This window comes from Miscanthus floridulus, chromosome 11 (genome assembly GCF_019320115.1).
Source record: "Miscanthus floridulus cultivar M001 chromosome 11, ASM1932011v1, whole genome shotgun sequence".
NCBI classification, from domain to species: Eukaryota; Viridiplantae; Streptophyta; class Magnoliopsida; order Poales; family Poaceae; genus Miscanthus; species Miscanthus floridulus.
Window position 1 is genome coordinate 38622376 of NC_089590.1, and position 20208 is coordinate 38642583.

General features: G+C 41.6%; 1 protein-coding gene and 2 pseudogenes across 1 annotated transcript; 1 reads left to right on the forward strand and 2 right to left on the reverse strand.

Annotated features, from left to right (window-relative positions):
• The first annotated feature begins 5681 nt into the window (after positions 1-5681).
• Positions 5682-7681, forward strand: LOC136494854 (protein PYRICULARIA ORYZAE RESISTANCE 21-like). The gene is made up of 3 exons (XM_066491028.1): positions 5682-5751; positions 6116-6197; positions 6735-7681. Exons 2-3 carry the CDS (start codon positions 6116-6118, stop codon positions 7409-7411), a joined length of 759 nt encoding a protein of 252 aa, XP_066347125.1. The 5' UTR covers positions 5682-5751; the 3' UTR covers positions 7412-7681.
• A 145-nt stretch (positions 7682-7826) lies between these two features.
• Positions 7827-12266, reverse strand: LOC136491798 (uncharacterized; annotated as a pseudogene).
• Positions 12267-14138: 1872 nt separating this feature from the next.
• LOC136491799 (uncharacterized) lies at positions 14139-14752 on the reverse strand (annotated as a pseudogene).
• Positions 14753-20208: the final 5456 nt, after the last annotated feature.

Consider the following 20208-nt stretch of genomic DNA (forward strand, 5'->3'; position numbering starts at 1 on the left):
GACGTGTTAGTTGGATGTTGATATTGACACTTTGCATGGCAAGATAGTTGCATGTGCTAGTGGGATGTTCTAGTGGATGCTGATGTGGACACTTTACATGGCAAGATAAATTGCTAGTGGGGTTTGAAAATATAAGATATATAGATAAGGCCCAACAAAAAACCATCCATAATCCAAGTTGGTGCTTATTTGTCAGGTTTTCTATTTTCAATCGAATGTTGTACATTCATCAACAACAATAGAAAAAAAATGGAAGTTATCATTCTCAAGCTATCTAAAACTTTGCATGCATAGTCCCTCCATTCTTAAGTATACGTTGTCATGCTAAAATTCTAGGACAAATGTGAGGTAAAGCTAATGACACAGGTAATCCTCTCATAATCCTGAGGAGGTATTTTGCTTTACCATATTTTGAACTAAGGTGGTTGGGATGATAATAGACATTAATGGCATGTACACATGTGATTGGGCTTGGACAATTAATAAATGAGCAAGGGTAGTTAATTCACCTAGGATCTCTTATAATTTAGAATAAATTAACTTTGAATAATTTGATACTACCTTAAATTCCAAGATTAAAGGAATGAAACAATTTGTTTTCAAGACAAGTGGCTCCCTTGGATTGATTTGATCTTATCTTCAAAAATCCCTTCATTTCTTTTTGAATGGTTTTCCAAGAAACAAATCAAATGTAAAAGAGGTGTTCAGCAAAGAGATCCACTCTCACCTCTGCTCTTTATGTTTTGGAAACTAAGCTATATATTATATCTTGTTATCAATGAAGGTCGTCCCTGTTAAAATTTGTTGAAGCTACCTGTTGCTAAAGAAGGTGCAGACTTTAAAGAGTCATCAATGCCTACCAAGGGGTTTTTGTGTGTGTAGGTGGGTGGGTGGGTGGAGGGAGGAGGGTTGGTTTAATACGCTAAACCTGGAAATTCTCTTGAACTAAAAATGTGTAAATTCAATATATTTATTTGGAACATCCACACATGTTTAGGGTCCCAGATATCTCTAAAACCATCGTAGTTTGATCACCAACCAATTTAGTCATGAAATAGACCATCAAATTACCTTGCTTCCTTAGGTTTTGTATGAGATATTACTTCCCTTCCATGCATCTAGAACTTCAAGTACATCAGGATGAAACCCTTACAGTCAACTCACAATAGGAATTCAAAAACAACCAACAATAACAAGCACAAGTGACACAAGTATTAACATAAGTTCGAACACACCATAAAGGAATGCCTATATGTCCTTGTTGTTGAAGAGACCACAAAGCTTTTGAGTCTCTCTCGCAACTCTGTAACCTCTATTAAGCAGACATGAAGATCAAGCGTGAGGTTTCCAAAATAATTTGAAGCTACCTGTTGCTAAAGAAGGTGTAGACTTTAAAGCATCATCAATGCCTACCAAGGGGTTTTTGTGTGTGTAGGTGGGTGGGTGGGTGGAGGAAGGGGAGTTGGTTTAATACGCTAAACCTGGAAATTCTCTTGAACTAAAAATGTGGAAATTCAATAGATTTCTTTGGAACATCCACACATGTTTAGGGTCCCAGATATCTCTAGAACCATCATAGTTCGATCACCAACCAATTTAGTCATGAAATAGACCATCAAATTACCTTGCTTGCTTAGGTTTTGTATGAAATATTCCTTCCCTTCCATGCATCTACAACTTCAAGTACATCAGGATGAAACCCTTACAGTCAACTCACAATAGGAATTCAAAAACAACCAACAATAACAAGCACAAGTGACACAAGTATTAACATAAGTTCGAACACACCATAAAGGAATGCCTATATGAAGCTTTTGAGTCTCTCTCCCAACTCTATAACCTCTTTTAAGAAAACATGAAGATCAAGCGTGAGGTTTCCAAAATAATAAACCACGACAATACAAACCTCTTGATGCTCACCACAATCATTTGGGAGCTTCACTAGAGAAGACTAACCATCTAGGAGCTAAGCTCCAATGTAAGGATTGAATGGCCCCCAAGAGGGGTGTGTGTGAATTGGGGCTCTAAAAAATTTATCATGACAAACGTTGGCCTATGCAACAGGTGTGATCGGCACTGACTGGATTAATACCCCCAACTTACTGCAAATGTCAGCTGCTGCTGCGGCATACCATATTATGGTGGCCAAAGCCACATAAGTGCATGGAACGGAGAATTTTCACGATAATTTTGCCAATGTCAAGAAACAGTTAAATTACTTCTGGGATGTGGAAAGGTTGCATTGTCGTGTCATAAAATGATACAACCACATTTGTTTCTTAGTCATCATTGTTCGGTTGTGAAGCCAAAGTCAAGAACACAAGTGGTGACTGATGGGTTTCGATGTCCCTGATTTCGACGTTCCATCCTCCCTGTCTTCATGTTTTGCTTGATAGCAAATATAGTAACCGCTTCAAACTATAGCTTGTTTTAGTTTTATCTTAATCCTTAATTAAGTCTAACTTTCTTTAACATTAACAAGTTTTTAGAAAAAAACTATTTAAGTTCACAATTTGAAATAAATACACTGTCAAAACACATTGCATGAAAATTTTAATGGAACTAATTTGATGTTGTAAATGTGTGGTTACATTTTCTATGGATTTAATTTGGACAAAGCTAAACAAGTTTAATTTGATACAAAATCAAAATGAATGATAATATTGAAGAGAGGAAGCATAAAACTTGTAATTAAATTGTTGAATCTTGGCATATATACCAACAGAGAACACCACTTATTTTTGATTATTTAGTTAAGAAATGCACATCAGAGTATTCGATTTCTTGTTTCCTACTTTCCTAGTATCAGATAGGATCACAAGAGCTTCGTTGATTTGGATGGTGAGAATGAGAACTGAGAACACGCTGGAAATCTGAGGCTCCCCAAAAGGATCACAAGAACTGAGGCTGGTGCTATGTGGTCACCGAGAGCTTTTCTTTTTCGTTCTTAAATTTGCAAGGTTTTCAGCTTGTTACCCACAAATTTGCATCATGAATATTTTTTTTGTGCTATTAAAAATTTCAGTAACTTCTGGATGAATATGTCGGTTCTAGATATTTCTAGGGAGCAAAGAAAGTAATATTGAGCAGTTGTACCTATCGATAAAGCCTCAATACGAATTCTATTGTAATCACTAACACTAATCAGTTAAATTCCTGCAAAAATACGGAATGATTACCCTGTCCTAAACAAAGATGTCGGCACCTGGTTTTAGTCACGTTTAGTCACTATTTTGTGATGTAGATAGGGCACAAGAAGTCATTTAATAATGCAAGTGGTGGTTGGGTACTTGAGTTTGAATTGCCAGTGATTGTGACGTTCCGCTACTTCTTTTGTTCTTCATACCGACCCTAGTGTACTATATGATGATGTTGTTCAGGACTTCAACGCAAAGGTAGTAAGGTACTGTATACTTCGACGTGCTTCTTGCTGTCTTGTATCAGAAAGCAGGATCAAAACTAGTTTAAATGATTTAGAGAATAATGCTTTCAGTAAAAGATCGAGGATGACTAGTTGATGAGATTTTGGTTCAGAATAACTAATACATGTAAGAATCTGGAAAAATTCTTGTGTTGCAAACAAGGTTGTAATAATAGAAATAGTTTTCTTTAAACAAATTAAAAATGATCGCTGCTTCCTAGCTAGAAGTACCAGTTAGTGGCAAGAAATCAGTAATGCACGCCATGTGGTGATTGGACTTCAATCAATGCCGGTCTTCTTGACGTTGTCGCGTTGCTCCATTCGCCGTCGGTAGCTAGTCCCTACTGTACTATGAAAATGTTGTTTACTAAGAAATTAAAATGTTGTTTAGGAGACATTGACACATTCGTACACACCATTTTTATTTATTGAGGAAATAATGATGAATGTGTAGGTGACACATCTACATTATTTGATTTGGATAGTGGTTTCAGTAAAAGATTGAGGGTCATTCTAGACTGGTGAGGTTTATTTGGGTTGAAATCCTCGTGGTCTCAAATGATTTCCGAAGCAGTGCACCTCTCTCCAAACAAGACCAGAAATAGGTGCTATGTGTATGTGGTTGCCTGCCGAGAAGTTTCCTTCCGATTCTTGTATGTATGTGTTGATTATTACAAGGCGTGAAGTACCAGCAACGAGAGTTACGCAGCAGGATTAGAGCATCATCTGTGTGTTTACTGTTCCTGCAAATTTAGTAATTCCTATATTACCCGGAGAGAGTAATATTAAGCAGCTATGATTGAAAAGAAGATATCATGATCATAAGTTGAGAAAAGCGAGCAAATAGACGGGGGGAGAGAGAGAGAGAAGCTAGACATGTCGTTGAGGAGCAACCAAACTCTCCTACGCAGCTCCGGTCCTTTCCCCATCTCACTCGTCATGTACAGTAGATAAAAAGATATATATCCGCCCCCCTACTCACTCTGAACTCTGAAGTAGTGCTGCACCAACAACATTTATCGAGATGTGATCCAATGGACGGAATGCTGCCAAGTTGCTAATCATCATCACTAGTAGATAACTGATCCTTTAAGACGTTAGGTGCTTACGGTTGCTATATATATTCAGGAAAAAAAGAGGGTGTGGACGATGGCGAGAAGAAGCATAAAAGGTGACTGGTCAGTGACCAGTAGCCTAGTAGGTGGAGAGCCCTTGTTTAATTTTTGACACAATACTACTCGTGCTAATGATGGGGGAAGCAAGGTAAGATCGGGCGTTAACATCAGGTGATGACTTTATAAGGTGGCAGGTCTATGGAGGCAGCTGCAAGGGAATTGACCAAGCAGCAGATCGCTTGCTTACAACACAAGTAAGCCTCTGAGTGGCGTTCCCCGTGACCAGAGTTTGAATTCATGGTCAGACGATTTTTTGGTCGGTAGTGTGGAAAAAAACCTCCTCATCTGTCTCATGTTCTCAAAGCATAAGTAAAATGGATCGGCCCTCTCACCGAATAACAAGCCCTGTGTGCGGGCGACTAAAATAGCTCAGGGGTGTCTACCCCGTAGCCTGAGTTTTTGTTTTAAGACGTTAGGCCATTTCTCATTAAAAAGTTTCATAGTGTTATTCTAAAAGAACATAGAAACATAGATAAAAAAAAATCACTTTTAATATATAATTTTTTATTTAATAGATATTTAATTTTAAGACTTATCTAAAACTGGAAACCAAGCCGAGAGGTGTTTCGTCTAAGTAAAACTCATTTTTTCACTTCTTCTTAAAGACATTGTCATGTTATATAGCTGTTCGTTAGCATCAAATCCGCCACGCCAAGGATGGCGAGGGCTTTACTCCACACCTGCCGAATGAAGGGGCAAATTAAAAGAGCAAGATGTGATCAATCTCTTCACTGTCCAACTCGCATAGCACGCAAGTCGACGTTTCCTGCAGCCCATGGCGATGTCGACGCGTTACGCCTGGGCAGTTTCGTGGCCTGCGCGGCTGCGCCGTCGTCGTCACTCGTCAGAGCTCGCCGTCCTCAGCTGCTTGACGACCTTGGCCACAGTGACCCAGTCACCGCATCGGCGTTCCTTCCATTGGTGGAACTCGAGGAGAAAGAGAGAGACGGTCATTTGTATCGTACCCCCGCTGCAAACTCTTGAAAGAGACCGTTCCATATTCGAAAGTTTCGTTAAAAAATGACGGGCGAGTGAGAGTAGCTGGGCATGTCCTCTCCCCATCTCATCGGGGCGTATATATAGCCGTCCCCCATCCTCGGCAGAGGTACTCACTCCTCATCTCTCTTGCTCATCGCCAGCTCCCATAGCTGAAAGGTAAGCTCCAATCCTTCAACTTTCCTTTGACTGCTGCTAGAGAGCTGCTGCATTCAATTCGACGCATATTACTCGAGTGGACCAACATTGAATTCTAGTTTCTCTGCTATAGTTTGATATATAGAAGTTATGTTGTAGCACTCGTGTTTGTTACCCAGAAAAAGAAGCATTTATCGTTACCAAACAGCGGAGAGTAAACACTGAGAAGAAGAGATTCATGGCACATGTTTTTTTGGGGGTGTTTCTTGTTCGTCGTTAAAGCATACTTAGTTTTTCACTTGAAAGGATGGCAGGAGATGTGCTGATGCTCTGCTACTTTCTGTTCGGCAATACGCCACTATTTGTTTCACATGTTTATTTGCAGATGGGTATACTGGTGATTACGGTGGACCTAGAATGCTGTCGCTGCAGAGCCAAGATCACCAAGGTCCTGGACTGCCTCAAAGGTACATTTTTTTTACTATGTATATATAAAGATGGGAATACTTCCATGATGCAATTGCAGATAGATATGTATAATACAACAATTGTTATATATGGAAAGATCAATAAAATAGTTGCACTGCAAACTAATTTTCCGCTGAAAGCAGAGTACGAGTATGAACAATCGTTGTTCTAAGAGACTGATATCATCCAAGGGGTAGTGCAATGCATTTTTCGCCAAACAAAGAAAGAAAGAAAGAAAGAAAGAAAGAACGTTGGGGGTTACCAATTTTGCACAGGAAAGTTAGACGGTAACACAAATTTAATGTTGACCAGGTTTGCAAGATTCTTCTAAAACCACATGATCGATCTGAATCTGAAAACGTTTTAGCAAACACCGTCTAGGCATAATATGATACGTGAAAATCACCTAATAATCCTGCGGTTAATAAAATAAATAATCATAATTAAGAGAGCAACTACTAGCTTACGAGGCTGAATTCTGATCTGCGTGCTTGCAACAATAAATCGGTCAATTATCATTTTTTTAATTGACGCAGAGGAGTTCTGCATCGAGAAGGTGGAGTTCGAGGACAAGAAGGTGGTGGTGCGCGGGAAATTTGACGCCGAGAAGCTCTGCAAGAAGGTCTGGTGCAAGGCCGGGAAGTGCGTGAAGGACATCGTCATCGCGGAGGTGTGGCCAATGCCACCGCCACCCAAGCCATGCACTCCTTGCAAACCAAAGCCAGAGGAATCCAAGCCCAAGGGCTGCAAGCCCATGCCTGAGAAATGCTGTGTCTGTGAGCACTGCAAGCCCATGCCTGAGAAATGCTGTGTCTGTGAGCCCATGCCTGAGAAATGCTGTGTCTGTGAGCCCATGCCTCAGAAATGCTGTGTCTGTGACCACTGCAAGCCCAAGCCTAAGCCTGAGGAAAAGCCTAAGCCGGAGCCGCCCAAGACAGAGTACAAGTTCGTGCCGTACCCGTACCCGGTGCCGAACCCCGTGATGTGCCAGAGCTGGCCATGGCAGTGCCCTCCTCACCAGCAGTGCCAGTGCTGCGAGAAGCAGCAGCTTCCCCCTCCTCCTCCGCCGCCGCCAACGTGCAGCTGTTCGAGCCACGCCAACTGTGGCTGCGGCCAGACACCACCGTCCTGCCCACCGCAGCCGCCGGTCTGGCCGCCCCCGTGGGCCGGCTGCAATGTCGTCACCGATGAGAACTCCTGCTCTGTCATGTAATCCATGGCTACATGCTTATCGTCACCTGTCTCTGTTGCTGTGCTGTGATTAGTACCGGACCCCGGATATCTGAATAATCCGACACTGCACAGGACGCAGATGTGCTTGGGTCTATCCTGTGCAGTGTGTTATACGAACGTGTCATGCCTTATTTTGTACGGTAGTATTTGTGTAGCTTCCAACTATAATTTACCCTTTGTAATGTGTATATTCATGTCTTTGTACGAGTTTCGTCGCAATTGTGAAATTTCCAACTAGAATTTGCTGAGCTATGTGGTGTAAGAATTTGCGTAGCTCCGCTCCCTGGAAATTCAAGGCTCTGTCACTGGATGCAGTTTCGTGGTTACATTACTTGGGATACTAATAACTCATAGGTCAAGATCGACAAGAATCATGTGTGGAATCAAGGAGTCAAATTAAAGGAGTGCACATAAATTGTCTCGCTGGTAGATCTTTTTTTTTGCAAACTTGTCCTTGTGACATGTATTTCATTAAGTAGAAGCAGAGTTTAAGTGGAATCAAGTAGAAGCAGAGTTTAAATGGTTACAACCATCCTAGGTAATCTAGGGATTACCAAGTAGGGAAGTGACCCACCACAACAAACAGACTATGGCCTAATTTATAAGAAAAGTTTGCAGCCAGTTGACGACAACAGCATAATTGCCATCATCACACACAAATGGCGATAAGCAAAGAGGCTGACCAAGCTTGCAAGCATCCTCGAGCAGGCCATCGATTGTCGGGTTGACATTTTTCAGGTCGACTTTGAACAGCATCTGCAGTGCTTGCCTCTTGGACGAGTCAAGCGGCTCCTGGAAAGCCTGCCGGAAAGCATTCGACACCTGAGTAGCCGGTTGCTGCTTGGGCGTTGCGGGATCCCACTTCAACAAGAGCACCTTCTGCGTTTGGAGGGTGGCGTTCGCGGCACGCAAGTGGCATTTGGCCGCGAGACGGCTGATACGACAAAGTGAAGCTGATGATGGCAAGCGACGAGACCGACGTCGAGGCGAGGCCTTGAGGACCAGGGTTTGCAACAGTGTTGTGACGCGCCTTGCAAACTCCTGGGCGAGGGATGAAGGGGAACCTAGAAGCGTGACCTCCGACGACATCCTGGCCTTCCGTTCCTGGGCCTGCCGAGTCTGAGTCCGTGCCCGGTGCCGCGCCTTGCGACACACAAGCACGACGGCCTTAGAGGACCCGTCCATCTCATCGAGACCCAAACACCAGCCAGACTGCTCAGCGAAACGAAGGAGATGGCGAGCGTCGCGGCTTGCATCGGCCACTACCGTCGAACAGTCCTTGATCACTCCCTAGAAGTGATTCCAACAAGCCAAGTGAAGGGCCGGGTGGGGAGCACGAGTGTAGCACTTGGTTTTAAGAACAAAATCAGATATGCATCATATGTGAGCACAAGAAGTTAAATCTCACATATAGCTATAAATAAGGGTAATATCAAAAGACAATGCTCAATATATAACGTACTTAGTATAAATGATATAACCTTAGATAACAAATAGTAGAAAGACAACTCCGATCTTCGGGTGAAGAGTCTAATCCATAGGGACAACTGACTAGTTGATCACAAACCTAATTCTTTTAAATTCTAGCAATCTGATACCCATTCGAGATTTTTTTCTAAATATGTAAAAAATAAAGCAAGCGTAAGTACATGTCGTTCTCAACAAATATAACATGGGGTTTACGAGGATCAAAAGGCTGACACTGGTTTAACTGTGATTAGCTTTTATTGAGTCATGATTTTAGCAATAGGGCGGCAACAAAGTTTTACACTCTGATCAGGTAAACATGATCAGGTAAACATGAATAATGAATAGCATAAACAATATTAATTAGTGAGCATCTTTATCATTAGTGTCATCAGTGTTCATCATCATTAACCATTAATGATCATCTATTCCGTAAATGTTCCAAGGCCGCTCGTGACCATGAGCACGGCAGATATAACAGTTTTACACTCTGCAGAGATTATACACTTTCACTATGAGTCATGATTTACCCTTTCGCCCGAGGTAGCTAATCTCTTGACCCACTTCCAAGGAAGGTCAGCAGGGTTCACTATGAAGCCTTTCAAAGGTTTGTCTAACAAGTTAGGGCCATTAGATTCACTCGGCAAACAGATGTAGAGCCCCCTTCCCAATGGCACAATGACGCACAACCTATATAAAAGGGGATAGAGGCCGCACTATACCCAATTCGTCAAGCCATTCTTACGCCAATAAAGGTTACCACTAACAAGCTAGAAAATGTCCTCATACTAAGCTAAAGCCAGATCTATGTAGCCCTCACAGCTGTACTGTAAGTCTCAGATAATCACTTACAGATAAGTCCTTAGGAAGAGGAATCTAGAGCACAATAAAACAGCCTAATGCTGTTGCCCCCTTGGTTCCTTGTTGCTAAAAAGCATCATTTAGTAATTATTGCATATTCCATTAGTCAAGTTACAAGATCATGGTTGTAGTTGAGCACTAGCAAAGCTACTCAATGCAATAACTCAAAGATATCAAGGTACAAGTACAAAAGACTAGATATCCTTAGTGATAGTCAAGGTAGACACATGTAGCATGAATTAAATGATTAAAGGTGTATAGAACAACAAGAAAGATCCCATGCTATACTTGTCTTAAACTTAGATCCTTCTTCTAGTCCAAACCTTCAAAGATCTTCTCGATTCACCACCTATAGCTCACCGACTGGACATGATCATTGAGCACCAGACAAGCATCCATGCAATCATACACGAAGAAAATAATAGATCTAAATTAGTATAGTACACCAAACATAAAATCAAAATGAAAAGTTTATAAAATGAATCTACATCTCGCTACGAATACACAGACGCAAAAAACACTCTAATCGGAGCTATAACGAAATAGTTATGAATTAAACAAGATTTCCTTTAATAAAATAATAGATTAAATCTAACCTTAAAATTCAAAAGTTGAAAATATATTTAACAGCAGGATGAACATGTAGATTACTCAATAACGAATTGAACGCAACTTGAATGGATCAAAACGGAGTTAAAACAAAGATTTTATGGCTTAAATAAGACTAGTGGCCAAACTGTAAATAAATAAAAGCGTATTTTGAATCTAACCGAAGAAACTACGTTTTCAAAAGAATAAAATGTATTTTGAATCTAACAGAGGGATTTTACATTTTCTGAAAGAGAAAACGTATTCTGAATCTACTAGAAAGAAACTACGCTTTTGGAATAGGAAAATGTATTCTAGAAGTGCGCCATAGAGGGATTTTACACTTTCTGAAAGAGAAAACGTATTCTGAATCTACTAGAAAGGAACTACGCTTTTAGAATAGGAAAACGTATTTTGGAAGTGCGCCATGGACTGCGGGTTATATTACGCGAAACTGTAGGGACTCCTTTACAAATAAGCCCGGTGAAGGGGTATGAGCGATTTTGGACTGTTGGATAGAATCTGGACGGCCCAGATTAGAAAGAAGGAGGGGAGAGAGTCACCGTCTAGAGAAGAAAACCGGCGCGGTGGAGCTCCATTACCGACGACGAGAAGCTCCCCGGAGTGCTTGGTTTGGGCCCTAGAGGTCATGGTTTGACGAGCCGAGAGCACAGGTAATAAGAGGAGAAGACGACGAACTCACCTAGGGCCTTCTTGCGGTCGACGATGGGTCTACGACGTCGGGTAGCGCAGCGACGAGAGGAGGAGAAAAATCTAATTTACTATACGAGGGATTTCCCAAACTAGGGGCTCCCCTTACGGTAGTTTTGGTGTGCTTTACCCAAGGGATTGGTACATATATATAGGGAGAAAAACTTCCCACATCTACATCAACTAGCAATATGTTACTAATTGATGTTGCACCCTCCACATTTACTAATGGACCTAAATAATCACTAAAGCTCATTAGTAAATAAATGCATGGGCCTTTGAGATTAATTAGGATTATTGCACATGGGTTTTGAGAGTTGGTTAAAAAATGAGATATATTATTTATTTTCAAAATTAATTAATTTCGCTAAAAAATAATTCTAGAAAAGTTCAGAATCGATATTTAAGCCATGAAAAATAATCTAGGACCTCCAAAATTTTGGGGAAAATTCCCCGAGACACTTTACAACATGAGGAACCTAAATAAAGTATTTAGAGCTCATAAAAATATATTTAGGAGCATCTAAAAAATAGATTATGCTCATAGAAAAATAGGAAAAGGTTCTAGAACAAACCGGAAAAATTTCTAGGAAGTTTTGAGAGATAGGTTAATGAATGAGAAACTCAAAGGAATGATTTAGAGCAGATGAAGAGGATCTTGGAAAATTCTGAATGAAAAGATTAGGATCAGGAAAGCAGGAATTATATTATAGAAAAAGATAGAGACGAGCCAGAGACAGATAAACGACTTACTAAACGCGTTTTGAAAATTTTACTCACTCATTACACCATGTCACACAACAAGCATACATCACATCAAGCAAAACCCTTCAAATTAATTTGGAAAAGATTGAAAATTCATTTTTTTCTATAACTAAATTTGCACTACCTTAAACTAAACTTAGGAAATTTTATATCAACATTGAAATTATTTATTTTATTTAGTGTTTTCTATGCACAACCCAAAATCAGAAATTTTGGGGTGTGACAACAAGTGACCAGAGAAGTTGACAACTAGTTAGCACCGACCGAGGCCCCCACTCCTAGAGACTTCTCGGGGACGACTAGCCCCTCTAAGCGCATGGGATCCCATCGCTCTTGGGTAGGCTCGAATGAGGTTCAGAAGCGATGGGGTTGTAGAAGTCTGCAGGGATCCCGGCAAGGGGGTGGTGAGGCAGCTGGAGTGACATGAGCCACTCCACAACCATGCCCCAGGCCCGAAAGGGGCACCATCGCCCGTGGCGCCGCTGCCGCCGCCAACAAAATGCGACATGCAAGGGACCATGGCGCCTAAAAGGGCGGTGAATTAGGCAACTTAAAAATCTACTTCTAACTGTGGCCTCTAATTTTCACCTTAGCAAAACTTACGCAAATAAATAAACTATCCAAATGTGCAACTATGGTTTTACTAATATGTTACTATCTATACCGTAAAAGAGTTATGTAACCTAGGTTCCAATCCTATCAACTAAGTTAGGAAAGGTAAAGCACACAAGCTAGATTACAATATAAATGCGGAAGGTAAAAGAGCGATAGAGATGCAAACTCCCGTCGATGACATGTATTTTTACCGAGGTATCGAGAAGCGCTCAAGTTCCCCTTGTCCTCGTTGGAGCCTCTCGCAAGGAATCCCTCACAAGGGCCAAGCTCCCGGTCGGGTAACTCCGTAGATAGCCACGGGCCTTCCCCACGCGCTAGTGGGTCTTCAGTGTGCCTTCTGGCAAGCCTCTCTCGGACCACTCCCCGCCGTCTTCACTATCAAGCTTTCGGCCGAAACGTCGTGGACCTTGTTCCCTCCGATACACGATGGCGGCCACACCACAAATGTGGTTGGTGTGGTCCCACAAGACTACAAGCCCTGCTGAGTACAAACACGGTGCGCGCAAGCACCTTTGATCAAGAGGTATGCAAACCTCACTAGCAACTAAGCCTAATCCTAGAGCAAGCGCATAGGCGGTGGTCTATCTAGCCTGAGCATTTCGCAAAAGCACCTACACTAATCACCATATGTATCACTAAGCACTATGCAATTGGAGAGCACTAAAATGGTGTAGCAACACCCCTAATATGTTTCCTTGCTCCTCCACACCTCATTTGGCTAGTTTGAGGTCCTATTTATAGCCCCAAGGAAAGATATGGCCGTTGGGGATAAGATCACCCTTTTCTATGGACCGTCAGACTGTACTTTGATGGACTGTCTGACCATTGCTTCAGAGTCCGACACTTTCTGTAGGTTACCGTTGAAACTAGCTATTGCACTTCTAGGAGCATCGGACCATCAAGTGAATGTCAGACCATTAGCATCGGACTATATGGTGCCACTGTTCACTTGGGTTCAGGGAGCGTCAGAGTACTACAGTGAACCATCAAACTAATTCGGTCAGGGTCCGGCACTTAGTTTTCAGCATGACACACTTTCATGTTTTGGGCATAATTTTTAGCTCTAAGCTCTGATTTTGGTGATCTTGGACTTTTTGGAAAGCTAATGAAAAGCTCTACAGCTTTGAACTAGTTTCGTGTCAATTTGAGTAGATCTGAGATCATGAGACAATTCCAATTCATTCACCTGTTTGTCTCGGCTTGAGTGGCTAGAATTTGCTGAGCTATGTGGTGTAAGAATTTGCGTAGGCTCTGTCACTGGATGCAGTTTCGTGGTTACATTACTTGGGATACTAACAACTCATAGGTCAAGATCGACAAGAATCATGTGTGGAATCAAGGAGTCAAATTAAAGGCGTGCACATAAATTGTCTCGTTGGTAGATCTTTTTTTTTTTGCAAACTTGTCCCTGTGACATGTATTTCATTAAGCAGAAGCAGAGTTTAAGTGGAATCATGTGTGGAATCAAGTAGAAGAAGAGTTTAAGTGGTTACAACCATCCTAGGTAATCTAGGGATTACCAAGTAGGGAAGTGACCCACCACAACAAACAGACTAAGGCCTAATTTATAAGAAAAGTTTGCGACGAGTTGACGACAACAGCATAATTGCCATCATCACACACAAATGGCGATAAGCAAAGAGGCTGACCAAGCTAGCAAGCATCCTCGAGCAGGCCATTGATTGTCGGGTCGACATTTTTCAGGTCGACTTTGAACAGCATCTGCAGTGCTTGCCTCTTGGACAAGTCAAGCGGCTCCTGGAAAGCCTGCCGGAAAGCGTTCGACACCTGAGTAGCCGGTTGCTGCTTGGGCGTTGCGGGATCCCACTTCAACAAGAGCACCTTCTGCGTTTGGAGGGTGGCGTTCGCGGCACGCAAGTGGCATTTGGCCGTGAGACGGCTGATGCGACAAAGTGAAGCTGATGATGGCAAGCGACGAGACCGACGTCGAGGCGGGGCCTTGAGGACCGGGGTTTGCAACAGTGTTGTGACGTGCCTTGCAAACTCCTGGGCGAGCGATGAAGGGGAACCTAGAAGCGTGACCTCCGACGACATCCTGGCCTTCCGTTCCTGGGCCTGCCGAGTCTGAGTCCGTGCCCGGTGCCGCGCCTTGCGACGCACGAGCACGACGGCCTTAGAGGACCCGTCCATCTCATCGAGACCCAAACACCAGCCAGACTGCTCAGCGAACCGAAGGAGATGGCGAGCGTCGCGGCTTGCATCGGCCACCACCGTTGAACAGTCCTTGATCACTCCCTAGAAGTGATCCCAACAAGCCAAGTGAAGGGCCGGGTGGGGAGCACGAGTGTAGCATTTGGTTTTAAGAACAAAATCAGATATGCACCATATGTGAGCACAGGAAGTCAAATATCACATATAGCTATAAATAAGGGTAATATCAAAAGACAATGCTCAATATATAACGTACTTAGTATAAATGATATAACCTTAGAAACAAACAGTAGAAAGACAACTCCGATCTTCGGGTGAAGACTCTAATCCATAGGGACAACTGAATGCTTGATCACAAACCTAATTCCTCCAAACTCTAGCAATCTGATACCCATCCGAGATTTTTTTCTAAATTTGTGAAAAATAAAGCAAGCGTAAGTACATGTCATTCTCAACAAATATAACATGGGGTTTATGTCGTTCTCAACAAATATAACGTGGGGTTCACGAGGATCAAAAGGTTGACACTGGTTTAACTATGATTAGCTTTTATTGAGTCATGATTTTAGTAATAGGGTGGCAACAAAGTTTTACACTCTGATCAGATAAACATGATTAGGTAAATATGAATAATGAATAGCATAAACAATATTAATTAGTGAGCATCTTTATCATCAGTGTCATCAGTGTTCATCATCATTAACCATTAATGATCATTTATTCCGTAAATATTCCAAGGCCGCTCGTGACCATGAGCACGGCTGATATATCAGTTTTACACTCTGCAGAGATTATACACTTTCACTATAAGTTGTGATTTACCCTTTCGCCCGAGGTAGCTAATCTCTTGACCCACTTCCAAGGAAGGTCGGCAGGGTTCACTATGAAGCCTTTTAAAAGTTTGTCTAACAAGTTAGGGCTATTAGATTCACTCGGCAAACAGATGTTGAGTCCCTTTTCCGATGGCATAATGACGCGCAACCTATACACAAGGGGATAGAGGCCGCACTATACCTAATTCGTCAAGCCATTCTTACGCCAATAAAGATAACCACTAACAAGCTAGAAAATGTCCTCATACTAAGCTAAAGCCAGATCCATGTAGCCCTCACAGCTGTACTGTAAGTCTCGAATGATCACTTACAGATAAGTCCTTAGGAAGAGAAATCTAGATCACCATAAAATAACCCAATGCTGTTGCCCCCTTGGTTCCTTGTTGCTAAAAAGCATTATTTAGTATTTATTGCATATTCCATTAGACAAGTTATAAGATTATGGTTGTAGTTGAGCACTAGCAAAGCTACCCAATACAATAACCCAAAGGTATCAAGGTACAAGTACAAAAGACTAGGATATCCTTAGTGATAGTCAAGGTAGACACATGTAGCATGAATTAAATGATTAAAGGTGTATAGGACAACAAGAAAGATCCCATGCTATACTTGCCTTAAACTTAGATCCTTCTTCTAGTCCAAACCATCAAAGATCTGCTTCTCGATTCACCACATATAGCTCACCGACTGGACATAATCATTGAGCACCACACAAGCATCCATGCAATCATACACGAAGTAAATAATAGATCTAAATTAGTATAGTACACCAAATATAAAATCAGGATAAAAAGTTTATAAAATGAATCTACATCTCGCTACGAACATACAGACGCAAAAAAAACACTATAATCGGAGCTATAACGAAATAGTTATGAATTAAACAAGATTTCCTTTAATAAAATAATAGATTAAATCTAACCGCAAATTTCAAAAGTTGAAAATATATTTAACAGTAGGATGAACATGTAGATTACTCAATTACGAATCTAATGCAACTTGAATGGATCAAAACGAAGTTAAAACAAAGATTTTATGGCCTAAATAAGACTAGTGGCCAAACTGTAAATACATGAAAGCGTATTTTGAATCTAACCGAAGAAACTACGTTTTCAAAAGAATAAAACATATTTTTAATCTAACAGAGGGATTTTACATTTTCTGAAAGAGAAAACGTATTCTGAATCTACTCGAAAGAAACTACGCTTTCAGAATAGGAAAACGTATTCTGGAGTGCGCCACAGAGGGATTTTACACTTTCTGAAAGAGAAAACGTATTATGAATCAACTAGAAAGAAACTACGCTTTTAGAATAGGAAAACGTATTCTAGAAGTACGCCATGGACTGTGGGTTATATTACGCAAAACTGTAGGGGCTCTTTTACAAATAAACCCAGTGAAGGGGTATGAGTGATCTTGGACCTTTGGATAGAATCTGGACGGCCCAGATTAGAAAGAAGGGGGAGAGAGAGTCACTGTCCAGAGAAGAAAACCGGCGCGGCGGAGCTCCATTACCGACAGCGAGAAGCTCCCCAAAGCACTTGGTTTGGGCCCTAGAGGCCACGGTTTGACGAGCCGAGGGCACAGGTAATAAGAGGAGAAGACGGCGAACTCACCTAGGGCCTTCTTGCGGTCGACGATGGGTCTACGACGTCGGGCAACACGATAGCGAGAGGAGGAGAAAAATCTAATTTACTATACGAGGGATTTTCCAAACTAGGGGCTCCCCTTATGGTAGTTTTGGTGTGCTTTGCCCAAGAGGTTGGTACATATATATAGGGAGAAAAACTCCCCACATCTACATCAACTAGCAATATGGTACTAATTGATGTTGCACCCTCCAAATTTACTAATAGACCTAAATAATCACTAAAGCCCATTAGTAAATAAATGCATGGGTCTTTGAGATTAATTAGGATTATTGCACATGGGTTTTGAGAGTTGGTTCAAAAAAGAGATATATTATTTATTTTCAGAATTAATTAATTTCGCTAAAAAAATAATTCTAGAAAAGTTCAGAATTAATATTTAAGCCATGAAAAATAATCTAGGACCTCCAAAAATTTGGAAAAAATTCCTCGAGATACTTTACAACATGAGGAACCTAAATAAAGTATTTAGAGCTCATAAAAATATATTTTGGAGCATGTAAAAAATATATTATGCTCACTGAAAAATAGAAAAATTCCCAGGAGGTTTTGATAGATAGGTTAATGAATGAGAAACTCAAAGGAATGATTTAGAGCAGATGAAGAGGATCTTGGAAAATTCTGAACAAAAAGATTAGGATCGAGAAAGTAGAAATCTGATTATAGAAAAAGATAGAGACGAGTCGGAGACAGATAAATGACTTACTAAACGCGTTTTGAAAATTTTACTCACTCATTACACCATGTCACACAACAAGCATACATCACATCAAGCAAAACCCTTCAAATTAATTTGGAAAAGATTGAAAATTCATTTTTTTCTATAACTAAATTTGCACTACCTTAAACTAAACTTGGGAAATTTATATCAACATTGAAATTATTTATTTTATTTAGTGTTTTCTATGCACAACCCAAAATCAAAAATTTTGGGGTGTGACAACGAGTGACCAGAGAAGTTGACAACTAGTTAGCATTGACCAAGGCCCCACCTCCTAGAGACTTCTCGGGGATGACTAGCCCCTCTGAGCGCATGGGATCCCATCGCTCTTGGGTAGGCTCGAACGAGGTTCAGAAGTGATGGGGTCGCAGAAGTCTACAGGGATCCTAGCAAGGGGGTGGTGAGGCCGCTGGAGTGACACGAGCCACTCCACAACCATGCCCTAGGCCCAAAAGGGGCACCATCGCCCATGGCGTCACTGCCGCCGCCAACAAAATGCGACGTGCAAGGGACCGTGGCGTCTAAATGGGCGGTGAATTAGGCAACTTAAAAATCTACTTCTAAGTATGGCCTCTAATTTTCACCTTAGCAAAACCTATGCAAATAAATAAACTATCCAAATGTGCAACTATGATTTTACTAATGTGTTGCTATCTCTACCGCAAAAGTGTTATGCAACCTAGGTTCTAATCCTATCAACTAACCTATCAACTAAGCTAGGAAAGGTAAAGCACACAAGCTAGATTACAATATAAATGCGGAAGGTAAAAGAGCGATAGAGATGCAAACTCCCATCGATGACTCATGTATTTTTACCGAGGTATCGAGAAGCGCTCAATTTCCCCTCATCCTCATTGGAGCCCCTCGCAAGGAGTCCCTCACAAGGGCCAAGCTCCTGGTCAGGTAACTCCATGGATAGCCATGGGCCTTCGCCACGCGCTAGTGGGTCTTCAGTGTGCCTTCTGGCAATCCTCACCCGGACCACTTCCTACTGTCTTCACAATCAAGCTTTCGGCTGAAACGTCGTGGACCTTGTTCCCTCTGATACACGATGGCGGCTATACCACAAACGTGGTTGGTGTGGTCCCATAAGACTACAAGCCCTGCCAAGTACAAACACGGTGCGCGCAAGCACCTTTGATCAAGAGGTATGCAAACCTCACTAGCAACTAAGCCTAAGCCAAGAGCAAGCGCATAAGCGGTGGTCTATCTAGCCTAAGCATTTCGCAAAAGCACCTACACTAATCACCATGTGTATCACTAAGCACTATGCAATTGGAGAGCACTAAAATGGTGTAGCAACACCCCTAATATGTTTCCTTGCTCCTCCACACCTCATTTGGCCAGTTTGAGGTCCTATTTATAGCCCCAAGCAGAGATATGGCCATTGGGGATAAGATCACCCTTTCTGCGGACCGCCAGACCGTACTTTGATGGACTGTCGGACCATTGCTTCAGAGTCCGACACTTTCTGTAGGTTACCATTGAAACTAGCTATTGCACTTCTAGGAGCATCGGACCATCAAGCGAACGTCAGACCATTAGCGTCAGACTATATGGTGCCACTATTCACTTGGGTTCAGGGAGCATCAGACTACTACAGTGAACCATTAGACTAATTCGGTCAGGGTCTGACACTTAGTTTTCAGCATGACACACTTTCATGTTTTGGGCATAATTTTTAGCTCCAAGCTCTGATTTTGGTGATCTTGGACTTTTTGGAAAGCTAATGAAAGCTCTACAGCTTGGAAGTAGTTTCGTGTCAATTTGAGTAGATCTGAGATCATGAGACAATTCCAATTCATTCACCTGTTTGTCTCGGCTTGAGTGGCTTCAACTTTGTTTGTGTATTTGTGTTCGTGCTTCTACTTCTTGTGTCTTGGACTTTACTTGATCTTTGTAGATCTTCAACATGGCTTCTAATGTCTTGCTTGAGGTACTAATCATTTGGATCACACCGTATCCTAAGTCCAAGTTCACTTTACATCCTTTGAACTATATCCAAAAACACTAGCAAACAGTATTAGTCCAAATGGCTTGTTGATCATCAAACAACAAAATCCAAACTAAATGGCCCATGGGTCTATTTTCCTTACACGACGCTGTCGACTAAATATGCTCGGCAGTCCACCGAGGGGGATACTTATTGATGGTAGTTAACATTCATCACAAACCATCAATGTAGCTTGCATAAAAGACTAAAATAGATCACCAACATAGACTTAGGGGTTTAAACTGATAATTTCTATGAGTTTTGGTGAATTTGTGTTTTAAACAGATCACCAACCGCTAAGGAGGACCTATTCATCAAAGGAAATCTTATAAATCCATAACGGTACCTACGTGTGAAGACTCTAGAAGACTCCAGAAGGCAAATCATCAAAGCAGGCCATGT

Excerpts from the sequence above, each read along its gene's own strand:
- LOC136494854 (XM_066491028.1), top strand. The coding sequence starts at position 6,116 with ATGGGTATACTGGTGATTACGGTGGACCTAGAATGCTGTCGCTGCAGA. Across the intron at positions 6,198-6,734 it reads GGTCCTGGACTGCCTCAAAG|AGGAGTTCTGCATCGAGAAG; the intron begins GTACATTTTTTT and ends TAATTGACGCAG.